Here is a 23,361-nt window from a genome sequence, read left to right on the forward strand (position 1 = left end):
GCAGATTTCACTATTTGCAATGAAGAGAATGAAAACTGCGGCAAAAAATGTGGTCTATTGGAATGCTTGCATCAAACTCTATTGTTGAAAGTGTCTGGCACCTTTGGACTCAAGAAGTTAGGAGATCCTTGTTGACAGACCTTCCCAAGGTGATTTCTAAGAGGATTTTTAGATGATTGAGAATGTGACTCTCAATAGTCAAGTCCTGTTGAGGTTGGAACGTTTTGATGATCACTGTGTGGGGTCATTTCTTCTGACCTTCATTCTTTGTTGAGTAATGTATTGCCCAATTACTGCAGATTTTTGGTGTTTAGGTATAAAAACTGTTACTCTATCAAACTCCACAGACGCTTAACGTTATTGACCACACCATCTGAGGGATCAGACTGCTGGGATCGCAGCTAGCTCCAGTCACAGCGATTGAAGCAAGAGCTCAGCTGCATATTACAGATGGCTCCAGTTGCCAATAACACAGGCCCCACTTAAAGGGGTTTTCTGGTTTCAGATGCAGTTTGTTTAAAAAAACAAACAAGCTGGGCTTTATTCCTCCTACCCTGGCCTAGCACCAAGTCAGATCAGGCTGAACTCCTGAGCTCAGTTATTAGCGGCAGCACTGTCAACGTGAAATCAGCACTATAGACAATAAGACACTGGGAGACGTGGCGGAGACTTGTCACCAGACGGGGGAGGTTGAGTAAAGCCCTAAAGTGCAGGTGAAGTTAGGGGATTACTGTGCCAGGAAAGCCCCTTTAAGGTGTTTTATGTATTAGTGCAGCTGTGGCTATAAACTTGATTTAATAAGGATGCTAGTCATGCCCGTGAAGGAGCCAAGGTCAGTGAACCCAGGGTAGGACTGGATGATCACCGCGCCACTTGATTTTTAATGGTACAAGCTCTTTTTTCAAGTTTGTCTTGTTAGTATATGAAATAAAGGAAATAATGGACAACGTACCTTATTGTGCTACCCTGATTTATAGCAGGGGAATACTATATGCTATGTGGTGGATGACAAGTGCTATTGCTGCATGAGTTTGGTACAGATGCATATGCTTGGAGAAAAATGAATGAAGAGTATGCCAGAATCTGCCATTGAGCTTTCTCACTTGTGTAGTAGGGCTGGTAGGTGTGCGCACTATATGTATTTTAAAAGGATTCAATGTTGCTGCCGTGCTTGACATTTTTTGTGATTTGACTTTACATTTAATTTCTAATTTACACTTGTAGAGACACAAATTCTTGTTACTTAGGATAATGGCTGGTTATATGCTCATTTGGAGAGTTTTTGCAATGTTTTACACAATAAAACTGTGTAGTAAAATATTAACATTTATTTCCTTTTTTCCAGATACCATCTGTGCTTCCTTTCTTCATATCTGCAGATATGGCACCCTCCCTGCAGACTGCCTATGCCCGCCGATGGTGGATTGCTTGCTCTGCTGTATTGGAAAACCTCTTTTTCTCAGCTGTTCTTTTTGGATGGGGCTCCCTGCTCATTATGCTGCAACAAGAAGGATTTTATTCACATTTATGCACAGGTGCGAAAGTTGGATATTGGCTTTCCAGTAAATCTGTAACCAACAAAAAAAACCAATGAAATCAAATGTAAAGAGTAACTAACTGTAAAATAATGTTGATGTGTTATAATAACCCCCTTATGTACTGTTGATTCTCCCCCTTTTATCTCTCAAACCAAGACATACAAGTGATTCTTCCAGTTAGTGCCGCTGCAGACGTCCATATTATCTATCTATCTATCTATCTATCTATCTATCTATCTATCTATCTATCTATCTATCTATCTATCTATCTATCTATCTGTCCCAAGAAAAAATCACTGCAAGTCCGAGTTTGGTCCTATGTTTGGATCACACTCAGCCATGCTAGTCAGTGAGTGTGCGGAAATCACCGGACTGCACTCGGATGACATCAATTTCCACACCCTGACACAATGGAAAAGATGGAGAAATTTTGTTCTCCATCTTCTCACATTGTGCTCCAATTCTCTCATTTGAGAGAATCTGATCATACTATGGTGACACTCAGATCAAACTTGGATCAGAGTTCGATCACAGTGTGATTTGCATAATCGTCTCGATTCTCTGCGAGATAATCTAAGGCCTTCTGCATGAGCCCATTATTTGAGCGTTCAGTGGGGGCGTCCGTACTCAAGACTTCACTGATCCACAAAACTTACCAGGGGCCACAATGTTTTATTCTTTAGTTACGCTTTAATCCATGGTAAATTATCCTGAAAAACACAAGCTTTAAACTCTCTATTACTTATTTCACGTTATACTGAAGTAAATCATAGTTAATAGCATCCTGGTTGACCACAGGAGAAAAATGCGCTTCAGAAAGAAAAAAGTGAATCACAGTACCTCCTAACGCAATAATTTCCGAATGGGTTCATAATCCCCAGCTAGTACCAAACCACCATAGAGCCACCACCTAAGAGGTTGTACTGTGAGCAGGCACAATACTTGGGGTCAGTGAATGCTATAGGTGACAGTGCACGAAGAACCAGCCATAGCAGCCACAAAGGAGCACTTGTGATGTCTGGGAATCCAGGCAAATTAGGCTATGTGCATACGATGGGGATTTGCTGTGGATCCGCAGCGGATTTTTCTGCGCAGAAACGCTGCAGATCCGCACTGTTATTTACAGTACAATGGTGTTTCTGCATAAAAATCCGCAGTGGCAAAAACTGCAGAAAATCCGCACAAAATCCACATCAATTGCGGCAAATCTGCACAAAATCCGCATAAAAACCGCAGCAAATCCGCAGCTGCGGATTCTGCCAGGAGATGCGGATTTTGTGCAGAAAATTCTGCACCACACTTAATACGTGTGCACATAGCCTAACCTGAAGTTTGAAAATAAATACTGAACCTTAGAGACTACTGGTTGGGAAAGTCCAGATGGATAATAAAGTAGGTCCTTTAGTAGGTAGACTAAATGAGTATTTTATTGTTTAAAAGATGTTGAAAAGTATGAAAAAAACTTTATTTCTCTTGACTTTATGTTGACCACAAGAAAAAACATTGGTTCTTCTGTAGTAATATTGATGAGAGGTGCAAGCAAGTCTCACTTCAGTGTCTCGGGTTATTCCCACACTAACAATATAAAGCTCATGGCCAGGTAGCAGAGCTGTTTGCTATTACGTGCACTAATGTAGTCTTTAAAATGAACCAGAATAGTGTATACTTTAATTAATTATATTATGTTAATTATGATTATTATAAAGAGGCAATAAACAGAAGAAGGATCATTTTGCGTATGATAAAGCTTGTGGTGATGGCACAGCAGAACTTAGTGGAAAACAGTTGAACTATTCTGGAAGCTGATTTGGTTTTACACATTTATTTATCAGCCTGCTTCCAGCAAAGCTCCCCTATGGATACTCAGCTAATTCTGCCGTCATCTACTACACTTTTGTGTCCACCTTAAAAAGACAAACATTGCTAGAATGGAGGCCATAATAAATCTAAAGCTTGCCTCATTATACTGAATGGCTCTGTTGGAGAGTTTGTCTCAATGCTGTTTTTTTCTATTCATACAGAAAACCTTATGCAGTGCTGAGCACAGAGTACTGTATAAATATGAACCTAATATATGAAGAGTTAACATTATAGCCCTGCTTCATCAAGGTGATATAAAACACCCTGAAATGTTGCACATTTTTTGTTCAAAGTTGAACAGCCAAGCTACGCCTGATGCCAGAAACTTGCAGGAAAACCACAAATGCCACTCTTTAGATGTGTATAGCAGAAGGTAACGTCACCTATTTGATCTTCTCCTATATGCATCTATACAGAGATATTTGCAGTTCCGCTGTATTTATGTGCTAGCTGGCATCAATCACAGATCACTTGCGCATTCTCAAGAGAGTTTTAAATATTCCTTGTGTAGGTACAGCAGAGTTAAGCACGTCACAACAAATCTATAGTTGATGTCAGAAGCTAATAAATGCAGTAAAGCCACAAATTCTGCTGTATAGATGCCTATAGTGGAAGATCAATTAGGTGATTTTATCTTTTGCTATATGCATCTGAAAAAAAAACTGAATTTGAGGTTTTAATACATTATCTGTTATCTTGCATCAAGCACAACTCAGCTAGGCTCCTCTCTGCTGTCCCTCCATAACAAAGTACGAAATATTCCTTTTGGAAGCACGGCTGAGCTTTACTTGATGCTCATAAAAGGTAATGTAGTAAAACCGCAAATGCTTTTGTCTGCGTAGTGATAGTGTAGTTTGCCATAGTGTGTTTGTGTTTCTAAACATAGAGCATAATCTATTTAGTGATTAGTTTCAGTATACAATGAATATAAATAGTAGAAGCACAGAGGAGCCCAAAGCAGGGAAATGACTTACAGCTGAACTGAGTGGGCATGCGGCATTTGGCTGAAACAGAGGAAATCAGCTAGCTGCACATGCGCGACCTTTACAATTGAAACTACTGTATGACAGATCCAATGGCAAGAGAGTAAAAATAGCCTGGAGGAATTGCTTGGGGGATGATAGTTGCAAAATTTGGCAGATTTAACCATGAGTTGTATTAGAATACGATAATAAATACTCTGCATATGTTTATTACTACTAGATCACATTATCATTTTGAGGATAACCTTTTAAAGAAGTATTACCAGGTGAAAAATGGCTAGTTTTTCATCTGAGTATTTGTTGTGACTACTCTGCAAATTTTTGTTACATCCTCCATAGAGTTCCAGAGATGTGTGCCTATTTATTTACTGTTTCCAACATCCACATTTTGGAAGTTTTATATTTGCTCGCAGGGTAATATGTAAAGCAGCTTAAAGACCCCCCCCCCCCAACAATCCTATGGACTATGACCTTTTGGTAAAGACCATAACAATTAGCACATAGGGTGCACTAAATAAAAAGGCCACATATCTTTGGAACTACATGGTAGTTTTCTTTAAAGAGTTTAAATTTGGTAGCCATCTGAGCTAACAGCTAGTAGGGTGCCAAGTACTGGACCCCACTGATCTGGTATTGATGTCCAAACCCAAGGATTGATTATCAGTTTTATATGCCCGGAGAATCCCTTTATCATAGACATATCGTAGACATACTTTGGGGATGCATTCGTGCAGGGGAGCATTCGTGCACTATTATTCGTGTACATTTATTCAAAGTACTTTTTTCTAAGTACTCGGCAGTTTTAACATGTCAGTTAGACAGGGCAGGAGACAGGTAAGAAAAACTAAATATATTCACTATTCATTTGAAACAGAACAAATACTCACCATATGTATTTGTATACTCTATATCCTGGCTGCTGCATTCACTCACATTCACTGCCTTTGCATAAACTCTTTACACTCCATCCATATCGGCCCCTCTGTCCTCTCCTCTCCTATGTGTAGCACTCATGCTCTGTTCACATTGCTTAACAGCGCTGATCCATTCAGTCCCACCATCCAACACAAGAGACACTCTCACAAATCACTTAACCATCCGCTCACTCTTTCTATCCTCCTTCTCCTAGTTGCTGGAGACATCTCTCCCAACCCCGGCCCCTCATGTTATAGCCAGTCAAACCTCCCAACTGCTACACTCAGAAACCCCTCTAACCTTATTAATATTCCATGCATGCCTTCTGTCTCTTTCAATTGTGCCCTTTGGAATTCTCGCTCTGTGTGTAATAAACTCTCCTACATTCATGACTTCTTCCTTTCTAACTCTCTTAATCTCCTGGCCCTTACTGAAACCTGGATCCACAGGTGGAGGCGTTGGTCTGCTCCTTTCACCCAAATGTACCTTCCAAATTATCCCCCAAGTACCCTCACTTGTATTCCCTTCCTTTGAGGTCCATGCTGTGAGACTCTACGTCCCCTTCTCCATGCGAGTGGCGGTGGTGTATCGTCCTCCCGGCCCCTCTCATCAGTTCCTGGATCACTTTGCAACCTGGCTTCCACACTTTCTCTCCTGTGACACCCCCACCCTTATCATGGGTGATTTCAACATCCCCATTGCTTCTCCCCTCTCCCCATCTGCTTCTCACCTTTTATCTCTAACCTCCTCTTTCAGCCTCTCGCAGCATACTAACTCCAACACATGAAGATGGAAACTCCCTTGACTTGGTCTTCTCCCGGCTTTGCTCAGTAGACGATTTCACAAGCTCCCCTCTCCCGCACTCTGACCACAACCTTCTTTCATTCTCTATCAAGAACTGCCATCCCGCTCAGGTCACCCCCACTTTCCACACTTATAGAAACATACAGGCCGTTTACACCCAGAAACTTATGAAGAACTTGCAGTCCTCATTGGCCCCAATCTCCTCCATCTCATGTCCTGATTCTGCTCTGAAGCATTAAAATGAAACCCTGCAAGGTGCCTTGGATGAAGCTGCACCTCCTATACGTAGAACAACTCAGCACAGATGGCGACAACCGTGGCACACACTGCAAACACGTTTCCTGCAGCAGTGCTCCAGGTACGCCGAACGTCTGTGGAGAAAATCTAATCTACCCGAAGCTTTCATCCATTATAAGTTCATGCTAAAAACATACAACTCTGCCCTTCACCTCTCCAAACAAACCTATTTCAACACCCTGATCACCTCACTGTCAAATAACCCTAAATGTCTCTTTGACACTTTCCAGTCCCTACTCAACCCAAGAGAGCAGGCCCCAACCACGGATCTCTGTGCTGACGATCTGGCCAATTAATTGGCCAATTACTTGGAAATTACTTAGAAAAAATTGACCACATTCGACAGGAAATCATCTCCCAATCTCTTCATACCATGCACTGTCCTCCCTCCCCCACTGCATCTAGTTCACTCTCTGACTTTGAGCCAGTTACAGAAGAAGTAGTCGGGCTCCTTGCATCTTCTCGCCCGACCACTTGCACCAGTGACCCCATTCCGTCACATCTCCTCCAGTCCCTTTCCCCGGCTGTCACCTCTCACCTAACAAAAATATTCAACCTTTCTCTCACTTCTGGTATTTTTCCCTCCTCATTTAAGCATGCCATCATACATCCATTACTTTAAAAACCATCCCTAGACCAAAACTGTGCCGCTAATTATAGACCTGTCTCTAATCTTCCCTTCATCTCTAAACTCCTCGAACACCTGGTCCACTCCCGTCTTACCCGCTATCGCTCAGAAAACTCTCTTCTCGCCCTCTTCAATCTGGCTTCCGCTCTTTACACTGTACTGAAACTGCCCTCACTAAAGTCTCTAATGACCTACTAACAGCTAAATCTAATGGTCACTACTCCATGCTAATTCTCTTGGATCTCTCCGCAGCATTCGATACTGTGGATCATCAGCTCCTCCTCAATATGCTCCGCTCCATCGGCCTCAAGGACACCGTTCTCTCCTGGTTCTCCTCCTATCTCTCTGACCGATCCTTCACTGTATGTTTTGCTGGTTCCTCCTCCTCTCACCTTCCCCTTACTGTTGGGGTTCCTCAAGGATCAGTCCTAGGCCCCCTCCTCTTCTCTTTGTATACTGCCCCTATTGGACAAACAATCAGTAGATTTGGTTTCCAGTACCATCTCTATGCTGATGACACCCAATTATACACCTCTTCTCCTGTTATCACACCGACCTTTTTAGAAAACACCAGTGATTGTCTTACCGCTGTCTCTAACATCATGTCCTCCCTCTATCTGAAACTGAACCTGTCAAAAACTGAACTCCTCGTGTTCTCTCCCTCTACTAACCTACCTTTGCCTGACATTGCCATCTCTGTGTGCGGTTCCACCATTACTCCAAAGCAACATGCCCGCTGCCTTGGGGTCATCCTTGATTCCGAGCTTTCATTCACCCCCCACATCTGATCACTGGCTCGCTCTTCTTATCTGCATCTCAAAAACATTTCTAGAATTCGCCCTTTTCTTACTTTCGACTCTGCAAAAACTCTTACTGTTTTACTTATTCATTCCCGTCTGGACTATTGTAACTCTCTACTAATCGGCCTCCCTCTTACCAAACTCTCCTCGCTACAATCTGTCCTGAATGCTGCAGCCAGGATCATATTCCTCACCAACCGTTACACCGATGCCTCTACCTTGTGCCAATCATTACACTGGCTACCCATCCACTCCAGAATCCAGTACAAAACGACTACCCTCATCCACAAAGCACTCCATGGCTCAGCACCACACTACATCTCCTCTCTGGTCTCAGTCTACCACCCTACTTGTGCCCTCCGCTCCGCTAATGACCTCAGGTTAGCATCCTCAATAATCAGAACCTCCCACTCCCCTCTCCAAGACATTAAACGTGCTGCGCCGATTATTTGGAATGCACTACCTAGGTTAATACGATTAATCCCCAATCCCCACAGTTTTAAGCGTGCCCTAAAAACTCATTTGTTCAGATTGGCCTACCGCCTCAACGCATTAACTTAACGATCCCTGTGTGGCCTATCATAAAAAAAACAAACAAACAAAAACCATAATCAGGTTCCTCGCATCATGTTCTCATACACTTTATGCAGTTAATAGCCCTCTGTGTCTGTACTGTTACATACTTAGGCAGTTAACTGATTCATGCAGCTTTACATGAACACCCGAGCCTTACACTATGGCTGGTCCAAATAACTAAAGCAATTGTTACCATCCACCTCTCGTGTCTCCCCTTTTCCTTATAGTTTGTAAGCTTGCGAGCAGGGCCCTCATTCCTCCTGGTATCTGTTTTGAACTGTGATTTCTGTTATGCTGTAATGTCTATTGTCTGTACAAGTCCCCTCTATAATTTGTAAAGCGCTGCGGAATATGTTGGCGCTATATAAATAAAATTATTATTATTATTATCATATGATAATGAACTTTTTACTTTTTGTGTTATTCTATCAATTTTTCAGAGTCAAACTCATCATCCGATTCATCAGCTTTGTCTGGCAATGAATCATTGCCTGATCATATTAACAACACGTTACCAAAGCCCTGGCTAACATGCACTGCCCAAGAAGAAATGCTCAATTTAGGTTTTACCATTGGCTCCTTTTTGTTGAGCGCAGCAACACTTCCATTGGGAATTCTGATGGATCGATATGGGCCCCGTCCACTCAGATTGGTGGGAAGGTGAGTGTGCACAAGTTTAGCATTACAGGATTTGAAGAATATTTAGAATTGAGAGTCCTCAGTGGTTGATACCTTTTAATGGCTAAAAGGTATCAACCACTGAGGACTCTCAATTCTAAATATTTTTCTATCTACTGGCTAACACGGTACCAAGATATATTTCTTTCCTGTATCAGGATTTGAAGAAACATTTTAAAATATATAAGAAATAGTTACTAAACCTTGTTATTATGATCAGTCATTGCCTTTTATTTACCGGTATATAGTTTTTATAGTTGAAAAGAAAAATATTGTATGTCCATGAAAAAAAGGAATTCTAAGTTCTAGATAGCAAACCAGTGTAAAGAGGAAGGGTTCATTCATCATTTTCAGCAGTTTGTGATTTAATTCATGCAAATTGTCCAAGTAATATGTCTCCGTTTTACACAATGCATCAGACAGAGTCACACAAAGCCAGAACCACAGAGACACACACACTGAAACCCTCAGGTATAGCCCCTCAATCTTCCCCATAATGCCTTGAAGCTATCTCATCACAGGGTATAGCAGCAGATCAAAAGGGACAATCATAGTCTATATACAAGTTAAGGCAGGGAATGCAGCAAACATCCTATGATTATTCTCGATAGTGAGAGACAATGTTAGAGCTCACAGCTCAGCAGTAGGGAGAGAAAGCCGTAAAACCTTGGGCAAATATTGCAAACAATGTGTTGTATACAGTAATTGCAGAACTAAAGAAGATGAGTCTAGTATTCAATGATTAATACTCAATTGATAGGAGAAAGAGAGATAGAAGAGCAGTAGCAGTGTGTGATTGATCAGTGACAAAGTGTACTGCTGAATTTCAAGTACATTTTTTTGTCATGCACAAGAAAGCAACAAGCCAGCACAATATTTCGTGAAGGAATATAATTGAAACTCAATGTCTATCAGAGAAAATTTGCAGCTTATCACAAATTAGTGCACTGAGTTTTTGCATTACTTGTTCAATCCTTTTGGGGAAGGGGGAAGAATTGTGTAAAAAAAAAAATTAAGCAAAATCTATATATTTAATTACCACTGTCTAGCTTACAAAGTGTGCATGTCAAAAAAGAATTCTTTTTTGCACACCTGTTTGTAGTAGTTAAATTTGACATCCGCGCATGCCACACCAATACAGCAGTCTGTGGTAGTCTGTGGCCTACCATTTATTATTCAGTCTCTTTCTGAGGGGAGGAATGATTGGCTTTGAAAACAAAAAGTTAATTGTATTGTTGTAACAATGCATGGAAAAATAAAGAATTGCAATGCATGGGGTACTGTAAAAGAAAAATAAACGTAGCAGAGCTAAGAATGTGGAAGCTGCATGTAGCACATCTACTAGCAACAGCCATCCGAACAGTAGCACTTCCAAATACAGGTCATAAATTGCATTCTTTGCCTCAAGCGAACATATTAGTGAAGAGAAAGTGAAGTCGTCATGGTATACATTGTGGAGAAGCTGAAAAAACAATGGTGCAATGTTTTAGCCCGTCAAGTGGAATATTAGGGTACAGGGAATTGCTCACCTGGTTGGGTTGTGAAACCACAACATAGAATGTGCTTGATGTTGATGCTGCAAACCCGCATGGCTGTCAACAATACAATAACAAGGAAAAAAAGCATCCAGGATAAAGAAATCTGGTTTATTGTCATTGTCGACGTGTTTCAAACCATAACAAAGCTCTTCCTCAGGTCAGGACAAACCACAGGAAAATAAACCGCATTCCTTTATCCTGGATCCTGATTCTTTCTCTGGAGTATCCATTGGTATTTGTGGTGGAGTAGAATTGAAACCCCATTTTTTCCTTGCTATTGTTATGGTATATATGGCATAGCACTCATCTCAATAAAAGCTGGAAGTTACCTCTGACCATGACACTGTCAGTGTTATTCAGTCTACTTCACAGTATACTCCTCCACCACCATATCAATTAATGTTTTATATTGTGGACTTTCAATTCCATCAATGACACCTCTCTCTGTCCTGCCCCTAAGTCCCACTATGGCGTCAAAGGTAGATATTTCACAACAACATCTTCTTGTAGTTGATGGATTGGAGGAGCTGAACACCCATCTTTTGCAGTTGAAGATTGGGCTGGAAGAGATGAAGGCCATGAATGAATGAAACACCTAGCTGTGTTGGTGGCTCTGTCAGCTGAGTCAGCGATGATGATTAGTATAATGAATGTTTGGTGGATAGGACTTGGGAACTAGATTGAAGATGTTCTGGGAGCAGATTTAATTCTTCTGAAGTAAAGGTACCTTCACACGAAGCGACGCTGCAGCGATAGCGACAACGATGCCGATCGCTGCAGCGTCGCTGTTTGATCGCTGGAGAGCTGTCACACAGACCGCTCTCCAGCGACCAACGATGCCGAGGTCCCCGGGTAACCAGGGTAAACATTGGGTTGCTAAGCGCAGGGCCGCGCTTAGTAACCCGATGTTTACCCTGGTTACCAGCGTAAAAGTAAAAAAAACAAACAGTACATGCTCACCTGCTCGTCCTCCAGCGTCTGCTTCCTGACACTGACTGAGCTCCGGCCCTAACAGCAGAGCGGTGACGTCACCGCTGTGCTTTCACTTTCACTTTAGGGCCGGTGCTCAGTAAGTGTCAGGAAGCAGACGCTGGAGGACGAGCAGGTGAGCATGTACTGTTTGTTTTTTTTACTTTTACGCTGGTAACCAGGGTAAACATCGGGTTACTAAGCGCGGACCTGCGCTTGGTAACCCGATGTTTACCCTGGTTACCAGTGTAAAACATCGCTGGTATCGTTGCTTTTGCTTTCAAACACAACGATACACAGCGATCGGACGACCAAATAAAGTTCTGGACTTTATTCAGCGACCAGCGACATCACAGCAGGATCCTGATCGCTGCTGCGTGTCAAACGAAACGATATCGCTAGCAAGGACGCTGCAACGTCACGGATCGCTAGCGATGTCGTTTCGTGTGAAGCTACCTTAAGAGCAGGAGCAGGTAATACTGCAACTGCTGCTGGAGGAGGAGCTGTAGGTGGCTGAAAGCTCTGGATGTGATAATGGCAATCTCCAGTGTAGGACTACTTTCCACTTTGGTGGAGGGCCAATCTATTGTAATGTGCAGTTTCCATAGTAGGAAAATAAGCCATGAATGTCACACACAAATTGACTAAGGGTACCGTCACACAGTGCCATTTTCATCGCTACGACGGCACGATTTGTGACGTTCTAGCGATATCGTTACGATATCGTTGTGTCTGACACGCTACTGCGATCCGGATCCCCGCTGAGAATCGTACGTCGTAGCAGATCGTTTGAAACTTTCTTTCGTCGTCTAGTGTCCCGCTGTGGCGGCATGATTGCATCGTGTGACACAGGTTGTATACGATGTGCGCACAGTAACCAATGGCTTCTACATCGCAAATACGTCATGAAATTATCGCTCCAGCGCCGTGTATTGCAACGTGTGACCGCAGTCTACGACGCTGGAGCGATAATCATACGACGCTGCAACGTCACGAATCGTGCCGTCGTAGCGATGAAAATGGCACTGTGTGACGGTACCCTTAGACCTATGGCTCTCCATCAGCACATGAAGTGGCATCACCTGCTCACATGGGAAAAGCAAATTGACCAGCAATATGAGTAAGGCTCAAGTTGTTCTCATCCTTTTCTTTGAAATCATCTTTCTGGTAGCCAGAATGCATTCTCATGTACTGTCTGGTAATAGAAGTTATCACCATTATCATCATCCTCATTTACTGCTTTCCATACTCTTTCTCCTCTTCCTTCACTCCATCATCAGTTAGCCCTATATGAGCCCAGGAAAAATGAGTCATCCATCTGTGTTGAAACTCAACTCCCATATATCCATATTTCATACCTCCCAACCGTCCCGATTTCAGCGTGACAGTCCCGCTTTGGCACCGGGGTCCCGCTGTCCCGCTTCGGGCATTTAAAATCCCGAATTTGCGGCCGCCGGTGAAGCCCCGCCCACTTCCGGGACGTAGAGAGAGCCCGATTAGTACCCGCTGTTCGTTCCGTTCCCTGGGACTGCGTTGTAGCCACGCCCCCTTGAGTTGCCTTACCGCCCGCCTCCGGCTTCCTCCTCAACTATAGACGTGGGCGGACTCTGAGGACAGAGCGGCAGCACCCGGACTGGTTTCTGGCACGGGGGCAGAGTTGTGAGACACTCCGTGTCTGTGTGACCGCGGGAGCAGCGAGCGGATCTCCAGACTGTAAGTGAATGTATGTGTCTCTCCCCCTCTCCATGCAGCGCTGCCCTGCTGCGGTTACAGCAGAGACTCTGACAGCATAGGAGGACTGACAAACTAAACTTTGTCTCCCCATGGTGCGCGCACCCCGCTCCCACTCTCCCCCTGGTACCCATCCATCGGATTCTCCACCAACCTGGTGCAGCACCCCTTACATTCTATGGGGGCTGCCACCTGCCTGCGTTACATTCTATGGGGGCTGCCACCTGCCTGCGTTACATTCTATGGGGGCTGCCACCTGCCTGCGTTACATTCTATGGGGGCTGTGCAGCATTATATTCTATGGGGCTGTGCTGTATTACATTCTATGGGGACTGAGCTGTAATGCTGGATACAGCAGTCAGCGGCGCAGCTGGATGACACCATTCAGCGCCGTGGGAGTGGAAGCTGCCGGCTGCTGCGAGGGAGCGCGGTGAAAGGTGTTTGTGTGTACTGATGGAGAAGGCAATGATGGGGGTGGGGTAACCATGTGTGGCCATTATACTGCACCCAGCATTGTGTGGGGCCATTATACTGTACCCAGCATTGTGTGGCCATTATACTATACCCAGCATCGTGTGGGGCCATTATACTGTACAAAGCATCATGTGGCGCCATTATACTGTATGGACCATCACGTGGGGCAAGTATACTGTACGCAGCATCATGTGGGGCCATTATACAGTATGGAGCATAATGTGGCCAATGGCCATTGTACAGTATGGAGCGTCGTGTGTGGCCATATTTTTTTGTTCATAATTATTGTTAACGAAACATTGTGATCAGAAGTGCTAAATGGGTGTGGTTGGGGCGTGGCTAGTTGTGAAATGGGTGTGGCCTAAAATTTGCCCTTTGTCCCTCTTTCCCTTCCCCTAAAGTTGGGAGGTATGATATTTAATTAACAAAGTAATTATTGCTTTGTACTCTCACATGGAGACTGGCAGAGGGATTAAGGAAGAATAGTAATTTATCCAATCATATCCCACCACCTTGAGTTTGTGGGGGGGGCCATGATTCTTACAATTACTTTTCAATGGGCCAGAGTCCATGGACCTATCACGCTGTTTTACATTGTTTTAAAAACATTGTTAATGCCTACTGTGGGGAAGTTGAAGGTTGGGTATCATTAGACCTTTCAACATGACACTGATCCCAAGCATTTAATCTCATTGTCCTAGTTTTTATAGGCGACAGGTCACTTCGGTACCTAATTCAACATATTTCGTAATGTTACATACCATACGAAAAAGTAGTGAAGGAAAATTGGGAAGGTAAAAAATAGTTATCTTTATTAGCAACATTAACATCTAAAATAATTAAAAAAGACAGGGTAATAGGCCTCCAAAATAGGAGGGAGATGGTCCGCAGCAGAACAATTATATATATATACACTCACCGGCCACTTTATTAGGTACACCATGCTAGTAACGGGTTGGACCCCCTTTTGCCTTCAGAACTGCCTCAATTCTTCGTGGCATAGATTCAACAAGGTGCTGGAAGCATTCCTCAGAGATTTTGGGCCATATTGACATGATGGCATCACACAGTTGCCGCAGATTTGTCGGCTGCACATCCCAAAGATGCTCCATACAAGGCAGGATGGATCCATGCTTTCATGTTGTTTACGCCAAATTCTGACCCTACCATCCGAATGTCGCAGCAGAAATCGAGACTCATCAGACCAAGCAACGTTTTTCCAATCTTCTACTGTCCAATTTCGATGAGCTTGGACAAATTGTAGCCTCAGTTTCCTGTTCTTAGCTGAAAGGAGTGGTACCCGGTGTGGTCTTCTGCTGCTGTAGCCCATCTGCCTCAAAGTTCGACGCACTGTGCGTTTAGAGATGCTCTTAGGCCTACCTTGGTTGTAACGGGTGGCGATTTGAGTCACTGTTGCCTTTCTATCAGCTCGAACCAGTCTGCCCATTCTCCTCTGACCTCTGGCATCAACAAGGCATTTCCGCCCACAGAACTGCCGCTCACTGGATTTTTTTTCTTTTTCGGACCATTCTCTGTAAACCCTAGAGATGGTTGTGCGTGAAAATCCCAGTAGATCAGCAGTTTCTGAAATACTCAGACCAGCCCTTCTGGCACCAACAACCATGCCACGTTCAAAGGCACTCAAATCACCTTTCTTCCCCATACTGATGCTCGGTTTGAACTGCAGGAGATTGTCTTGACCATGTCTACATGCCTAAATGCACTGAGTTGCCGCCATGTGATTGGCTGATTAGAAATTAAGTGTTAACAAGAAGTTGGACAGGTGTACCTAATAAAGTGGCCGGTGAGTGTATATATATATATATATATATATATATATATATATATATATATATATATATATATATATTCAATTGCAATTACATTACCAGTGAACCTTGTTAGATTGTACTGGTATATATGGAGAATTACGCCACATGTATAAGGAGCAGCCAGGGATGAAAGGAGGGGGAGAGGAAAGGGGGGGACGGGCCACTTGGTAACGACAATGTGGAATATTGTTTTCTGCTACCAAGTTGTGCAAAGGCAATATTGAATGCTGCTCGAAAAAGAGGGGGGAAAGGTATATGATTACACTTCAAATTATTTACCAGTGTGAGTAGTAACAAAATCAATATTCACAACAGGTTCATCCTAAACAGTCTCTGAGGCATACTAATGTATGGTGCAGTCAGATGAGGAATTTTTACCTGCTTTTGATGGATGCCCGAGATGGTGCTGCAATGGCTGGTATGTGGGGGTTAACTGCTGCAGAGCGTTCCCCTCACCCGACTAGTGCCGTTTCGCTGTGTAGCTTCTGCCGCTTTTTATAAAGGCCCACTGAGATGCGTTTTTTTCTAATGAAATTAAATAAATTATGTACCGTATTTTTATCTTTACTCTTTAGTGCCTTTGATTTCCACTGTTGTGACCAGTAGGGTGTGACATCAGGTTCTAAATGGAGCACAGTTGGTTTTGACTTAAGTGGTGCATGGGATGTTTGCTATTCCTATGTATTATAAATGTTCCATGAAATTAGGAATTTGTATCCACTAATATTAGGCAGAAAACATAATATAATAGCTCCTTTTTGTTTGTTTCTGTGTTAAAATGTACATTTAAGTGCAGCTTGGAAATTAAAAACTTTTACTGGTGGCTTGGTAAATTTAAAATTAACAAACAAAACCACAATCAACTACCGTCACTCACCATTTAAAGTGGCGGCAGGACCCACTGGGACCTGTGATTGGTACCATAGTCAGGTGTCTTCAGGAGCAAGTTTTCAGTGACATGAGCAATGATGCGCTGCGGGGAACACATGACCACAACAGCCTATCACAGGTCCCAGTAGCCTTGCTGACGCTTTAAACAGTGATCCTGATAAGTGCCAGCAGGTGAGCTCAGTGTTGTTTGTTATATTTTAATTATTTTTGTTTGTTATCTTATATATTTTTTATTTTTAATTTTGGCAAGACAACCACATATTAACATAGAATTAACAGAATAAAGAAAGTGTTATATTTTATGTGATTATTCTTCATGTTTTTTATAGCTTCTGCTTTGCACTTTCCTGTGCCCTGATGGCTCTTGCTGGGTATGATCCTTTAGGTAAGTAGACATATTATTTAATATTAATCAATGCACAAAATGCCAGTATTTGGCTTTATGGCACTATGTATGGGGGAATATTGAAATATCATAATTGAAATTGAAAATGAGCATTTTGTAACAGCAATTGCAGTAAAGTTCATAATTTATAACATTATAGCCTACACTGGAAAAAACATATACAACTAGTATGTCAGCTTTAGTCAGATGACTCTAAGGCCATTATTTGGCCATGAGCTGCCATGGCAAACATCAGGACCACATGATCAAGATCTCAGGGTGTCAGTGGGGTTAAAGAGGAAGCCCATACACTGTTAAACATCTAGATTTCATAGTCACTCTTGACAGCAGCATTTAAGGGATTAAACAACCATTGTCAGTGCCAACACTGATCAAGGCTGATGCAGCAAGTTGTCAGCTTTAGTGTACAGCCGACAGCTACAGGATTGTCACCCTTCAGGGGATGCTAGTTTCATATATCGTAGGTCAGTAAAAAAACGCATTGGTGGTCACTAAGGTGTAAAATTGGAAGGAAAAAAACATTGTACTAGCAGCAGCAGAACTGCTGCAGCCTGTGATTGGCTGCCTTGGTCAGGTGACTTTAACAGCACATCATCAGTGACATTAGCGATGACAACAAGCTGATGAAGTCACCTGATCAAGGCAACCAATCACAGTAGTTCTGTTACTGGTGGAACAGTGAGGTTTTCCTTCTGGTCTAAATACAGACTTGATTCATGTAAGTTTTATTTTTTATTTTACCAATCTACTGGTAAAATTTTAATTTTACACGGACATTCCCTTTAACTGAAAATATTCATTATAGCAAGATTGGTCAATTAATTTTCCCAAGCAGCAACATGAGAGACTGTGACGGTTGTGGAGGGCAGAATCAATACATTTAAATTCTGTTCAACATTGTAATTAACATATTAATATCTTATATTAATATTAATTTTATTGCTTATTTTTACGCAGATCAAAATAATAATTTACTGATTTTTGCAAAGTTAACAAAAAGCTACATTGCTCCTGTAATTTAGCCCTTGTACTATGATCAAAACCTTCTCCCAAAACAATACGTCCTCAGAGCCACCACACAAAGCACAGAATAATGGCCCCAAAACTACCTGCACAGTATACCTGATACCTCAGCCCCCCATATACAGTATATACAGCCCCTCAAAATCATGATATCAGACACAGTATGATCATGATACCAGACACAGTATGATGGCCTCCTTCACCAATGAATGCCACACAGTTTCCCCACACAGTATGATTTCCCCACCACAGTATGATCCGTAAAAGATCCTCCCACCTCCTTTCTATGTCCAAATCAAACTTTCATCCCAAGTGAAATAGTTCTACAATCAACATTTTACTAAAAATAGTAACATTATTGTCCAAAGGCCCGGAAAGCTGTTTTCCACTTATTCCTCAATTGTAGCTTGTAAATGAATCGTACTTTGCCCCCACAAAGTCCTAGGGTCACCTTAGGTGATTCCGGACAGGACAGGCCCTTATATACATCATACTTACTTTTGTGTTATTAAGAAGCAACAGTTGCATTGGTTTAATATTGAGCTATATTTAATCTGTTTTAGTAAGCTACAGTCTTTTTCTGTTTGAGTAAGCTACAGTAGTATATATATGTATGCCATTCTTTTATTTTCCTTTTGTCCTTTCCACCCTGTTTTCCCTTACCCTTTACCCTTCACCTCTATTAAATTTATAAAATCAATAAAAATTATTTGAAAGAAAAGACCCTCCCACACAATACGCTGGCTGTCACGCCGCCGCTCTGCGCTGCCGCTCCTGCTGCCGCTCCTGCCACTCACCTTTCTGTTTGCCGACATAGTTACCCTACCCGGCGCGCTCCTGCAGTGTGCATGAGCCTTCCGGTCTCTACTCCTCCAGTCTCACCGCCGGTCCCCGGCTCCCGTCGGGTGCACGTGCGCACTCCTCTCTCCAAATCCTTCTGCGCATGCGCACTTCCTTCCTCTGCACTGCAGGCGCTCCGTTCCTCCTCTCTATGACTCTGGAGGATCTTGACCCAGAAGTTCTGCAGCACTCGGTCTATTTAAGGTAACTCTTCCTGTGCCTCCTTGCCTGATTGTCATTTGTCCTCATTTGACGCAGATCTCTTCGTACCTTGCTCTGTCTTGTGCGTCCGTCTTACGCTGCCTGTCCTATGCATCCGCCGTACCTTGCTCTGTCCTGTGCATCCATCATACCCTGCCTGTCCTGTGTTTCCGCCATACCTTGCTCTGTCCTGAGCGTCCGTCATACCCTGCCTGTCCTGTGTTTCCGCCATACCTTGCTCTGTCCTGTGCGTCCGTCATACTCTGCCAGTCCTGTGTGTCCGCCACACCCTGCCTGTCCTGTGTTTCCTCCATACTCTGCCTGTCCTGTGTTTCCGCCATACCCAGTCCATCTTGGGCGTCTGCCATATCCAGTCTGTCCTGGGTTTCCGCCATATTCTACCTAACCTTAGTCTCAGTCATTGCCAGTCTGCCCTGTGTCTCCATCATAGCCAGTTCTGCATCTTTTCCTCTCCTACTTCCTGTCCCCGGGTATCAGCTCCTGCAGCAATAGTCCCCCTCGGGCCTGCCCCTAACACTCCCTGTATTGGGGGTGGTCCACCAGGCCAGCTCACCTGTGGGAGGTTCGTTGTCGTGGTTCTGCAGGTTCACTTTAGGAGTTAACCTAAACCAAAACAAGAATTCCTAAAATTTAACCTTTATTATGGCAATTAAAAGTTGACTTTATTATTACATAATTAAAAGATTGGAGGTATAAAGTGTACCTAAGCCACCCTATATAGTGGGCTAGTAGGTCCTGCCTGACTGTGGAGGTAGGCACCCTACTTTACCGCGGTTGGCGCCCCCACTCGTCGGAGGCTGGCCCTATTAAATCCCTAGGGTTCCCTAGTATGTAGAAGCCCTAATGCACTCTAGCTGATACCTAGAACTTGCCTTACCTAACAGTGGAGGTAGGCACCCTAGATTACTGCGGTAGGCGCCCCCACTCAGCGGTGGCTGACCCTAAGGTCCCTTACTGACCCTCTAATAAGGACAGATAAAAGATTTATGTCCCCATACACCACTAGAACCCGTGAAGAAAAAAGAAACAAAAGATAATAAATAATAAATTCAGAAAAAATTAGCAAAAATAAACCAAAAAGTACATTTCAGACTTATATAAGCCAGAAAGATCATCTTTTTAAGATACTAATTAGATAGATAATTACTTCCAATGGGAAATCTTGGGTGGCCCAAGTATAACAATGTGCCTTTGTTTGGATAGCTATATATCCCACAATCCAATGAAGAGAGAAAAAAAAACTAAACAGAACACACAAATTATATAGTCAGAAAAAATCAGCAAAAATAAACCAAAAGATGTAAGTCCATTTCAGACTTCTATCAACCAGACTGGTGATTTACATAAAATACTGGTGTAATAGACTGTTTGACTAATATGTCCCATGGAAAATCACGGGTGACCAGGGTGTAATAATATGCCTTAGTTTAAGCAGATGATTATATGTATTTAAGGCATCTGAATACCTTCCATGATTAATTAAAACATCTGCATACCTTCCATGGTACTTGAAAGATATTATCAGACTTCCTCTATTATCTTAGAGAGATATGGTCTGGTCTTATCAAATATGCCCAATTTATTAAAAGGGCTGAGAGTTCTGGATCAATTGAGACTTTAATATTCTGCCTATTAGATGGCCCAATGGCTGGGATCCACTCTATCTGTGCTCCCTTGAAATATACATATATCAAATGCAGAGGGGCGATTTAATAGACAATAAGGACAAAGCAATATCCACTCCCTTATATTTTCAGGGGAGTTGTACTAAGTTATCTTCCAGATATGCAAAACCCTTAGTCACCCTGCTGATATATGCACATAGTTGTCATTTATACTTATCAGCATTTGGATGTTCCCATTTTGTCCACTCGACTCCCTCAGGTTGTCCCCATATAGTGCTTGTATGCAGATGATCTCAATAGTCCACTCTCACATAGTCCCCATATTTAATGTCCGACGCGTTTCCCCCCCTCTCTTTCTTCTGGGGTATTGCGGGGGTTCATCAGGGAAAGCACAGCCACAAGTGTCCGTAGAGAGATAGAGGAGCACATGGCGTGGCGTCCACAATGTGCAGTCCGATTATCGCTCCATGCTGTGACAAAACCGGAACTAGTGAACCGGAAGTGGGAGGTAAATTCCCCGCACTATGTCATCGGCTCTAGAGGTTGGGTCACTTTAGGAGTTCCTATAGCTGTGACACTGGCTCCCACAGTTAGCCAAATAGTATGATGCCCCAACAGCATCTATAGTCCTCTCAAAGGGTATGATTCCCCACAGCTCTCAAACACAGAATGATGACCCCCCACAGTATGATCCCCCACAGCCCCCAAGAATCAAGCCCCAACATTATGATCCCTCAACGCCATAAAACATTATGATGTCCCCCACAGTCCCTAAACACATAATAATGGCCACTCAAATGGTGGAAGATGGGGATGGGTCCAACGGCTCCCTCCTCCACCATTATATTCACTGGTATCTGCAACAGTGGTGAAATTGAGATGTGGGATGAATGTGGGGAGGGTGGACGCGACATGTAACCTGCAAGCTACTGCTTCCAGCTCTTTTGTTGGCCTCTTCTGGACAAGAATAGCCAAAGGGACAAATGTGGCCCGAGGGCTGGATTTGCCCAGGTCTGCGCTATAGAATATGAAAGACTGTTGGCAGCAGATTAATCTCTGTGCTGTCCAACCGTTCAACAATTAATATATTTTCAGGAAATCAGGAACAAAGATAACACAGCTCACAACTGGTATTTTTTATAGCTTAGGATCTTAGCATTTTGTCTCTCAGCTTGAAAGTGAAAGTAAAATGTCTTCCAGCTACACACACAGTGAAAAGGAACTTCCTGGTTCTTTTTTTTTTAACAATGCTTTATTGCAATATAACACTATTGCTGGAGACAGAACCTCATGCGCTATTAAACAGTAGTAAATAGTGGTTGCTGCAATATATACAATAATAAGCATTATTCCACCAAAGTCATACTCTTCTTAAAAAAAATCCACAAACTGTACATTAATGTCATTCAAAAATTCACTTACAACTTGTCATATTGCCAAATACATATCACTATTACACAACAAATTTCTAAAAGGGTTATCAGGGACTTTTCTTTTCCTATAGAGCTGGGAACTTACAGGCAGGTAGTTGTAGTTGTTGACTTCATGCCTGTTCTGCCCTACAATGACCTCTGCTGGCAAAGTGGTTATAGACTGCTCCTGCTGGCGGTTCTTCTGCTTTTTGTGACATCATTCAACGCCTTCTCTTCTGCTATGCTCTGTCGACAGGGCATCACTGTCAATCAGCATGACTTCAGCAGTGACACCCCATTGACAGAGGAACCCAAAGAGAATACGCTGCTTTGTCAACGTGAGGTCAAAGGAAGCGGGAGAATCACCACCTGAGACAGGATAGATTGTTGCTGGTTAGCACAGGCTGGTAGTTAGAAATTTACTGTCAGTAAGTTCTTAGCCCCATAGGAAAAAAAAAACCAAAAGACCCCCTTTAATTATTCATTTACTTCTATCGATCTCGCATTTGTTGCCAAATATTCTATCTCTTAAGGAACATTGTTTGTAATTAATTTTCCTTTTCTATGCAAATATCTGCTTATTTATACATGATGTGATTGTATATGTTTTCACAGTTTTGGCACCGGTCATATTCCTTGCTTTGTCTCTAAATGGGTTTGGAGGTATCTGCTTGACCTTCACATCTCTAACAGTAAGTATTCCGTCATAGATTTTTTATACATAACTTGAGTCATTTCATGCCTGACAGGTTTCCACAAGTTAATGCATGCCACAAATACTTTTTTTGTAGATTTGTCTTAGGGAGAACATACAAAGCTAGTGTTCTGGCCCTTAGAATTTCTCATTTTAAATGTATATAATTATTATTGCTTTGCATATTATAACATTTTAGACACTACCAGATATAGATGTGCAGAAACGGTAACCACAACTGTTATCCAGTGACACAGGTGAACCATACACAAGCCTTGCAGGTTTACGTTGAATACCATAATCTGGGTATCATGGGAATCCCTGGTTATCCATGTGTTTTCTGCACCACTTCAGTCCTAATGCGGCATTACATGGAAAGTACCGTACCATGTGGACTGGGGCTGCGCTGGATGCTCCAGATAGGTATATTACGGCTCCCTGAATTCACCTGTTCTAAACTAACCTGCTGTTATGGAAATTGTGTTATGATTTGCCCTTTAATTTTATCAACCTAAATTTACAACTATCGTAAGGTACAATGTGTCACGAAAAAACTATCTCAGAATTACTGAGAGATGTTAAAACATTTCAAAGTTATTGCCACATAAATTGACACATGTCAGGT

The 23,361-nt window shown here is 42.7% G+C and overlaps 1 protein-coding gene and 1 long non-coding RNA gene across 5 annotated transcripts in view; one reads left to right on the top strand and one right to left on the bottom strand.

The window, feature by feature from the left end:
• The window catches only part of SLC43A1 (solute carrier family 43 member 1), a 193,673-nt gene that overhangs the window by 79,138 nt on the left and 91,174 nt on the right, over positions 1–23,361 (top strand). For 3 of the 4 annotated variants that reach the window (XM_077250810.1, XM_077250811.1, XM_077250809.1), the window contains exons 2-5: positions 1,346–1,535; positions 8,842–9,061; positions 16,844–16,899; positions 22,658–22,734. In XM_077250810.1, coding sequence (XP_077106925.1) covers positions 1,382–1,535; positions 8,842–9,061; positions 16,844–16,899; positions 22,658–22,734 — 507 coding nt within the window. In that variant the 5' untranslated portion in view covers positions 1,346–1,381. The remainder of the gene's footprint in view (positions 1–1,345; positions 1,536–8,841; positions 9,062–16,843; positions 16,900–22,657; positions 22,735–23,361) is intronic. The other variant, XM_077250812.1, reaches the window with a different exon arrangement.
• LOC143764823 (uncharacterized) lies at positions 1,362–22,178 on the bottom strand. Its single transcript, XR_013213275.1, has 3 exons — positions 22,149–22,178; positions 2,195–2,248; positions 1,362–1,498 (listed from the first exon to the last, which is right to left on the bottom strand). It is a non-coding gene; the product is annotated as an uncharacterized LOC143764823 (long non-coding RNA).

Source organism: Ranitomeya variabilis, chromosome 4 (genome assembly GCF_051348905.1).
Source record: "Ranitomeya variabilis isolate aRanVar5 chromosome 4, aRanVar5.hap1, whole genome shotgun sequence".
Taxonomy (NCBI): domain Eukaryota; kingdom Metazoa; phylum Chordata; class Amphibia; order Anura; family Dendrobatidae; genus Ranitomeya; species Ranitomeya variabilis.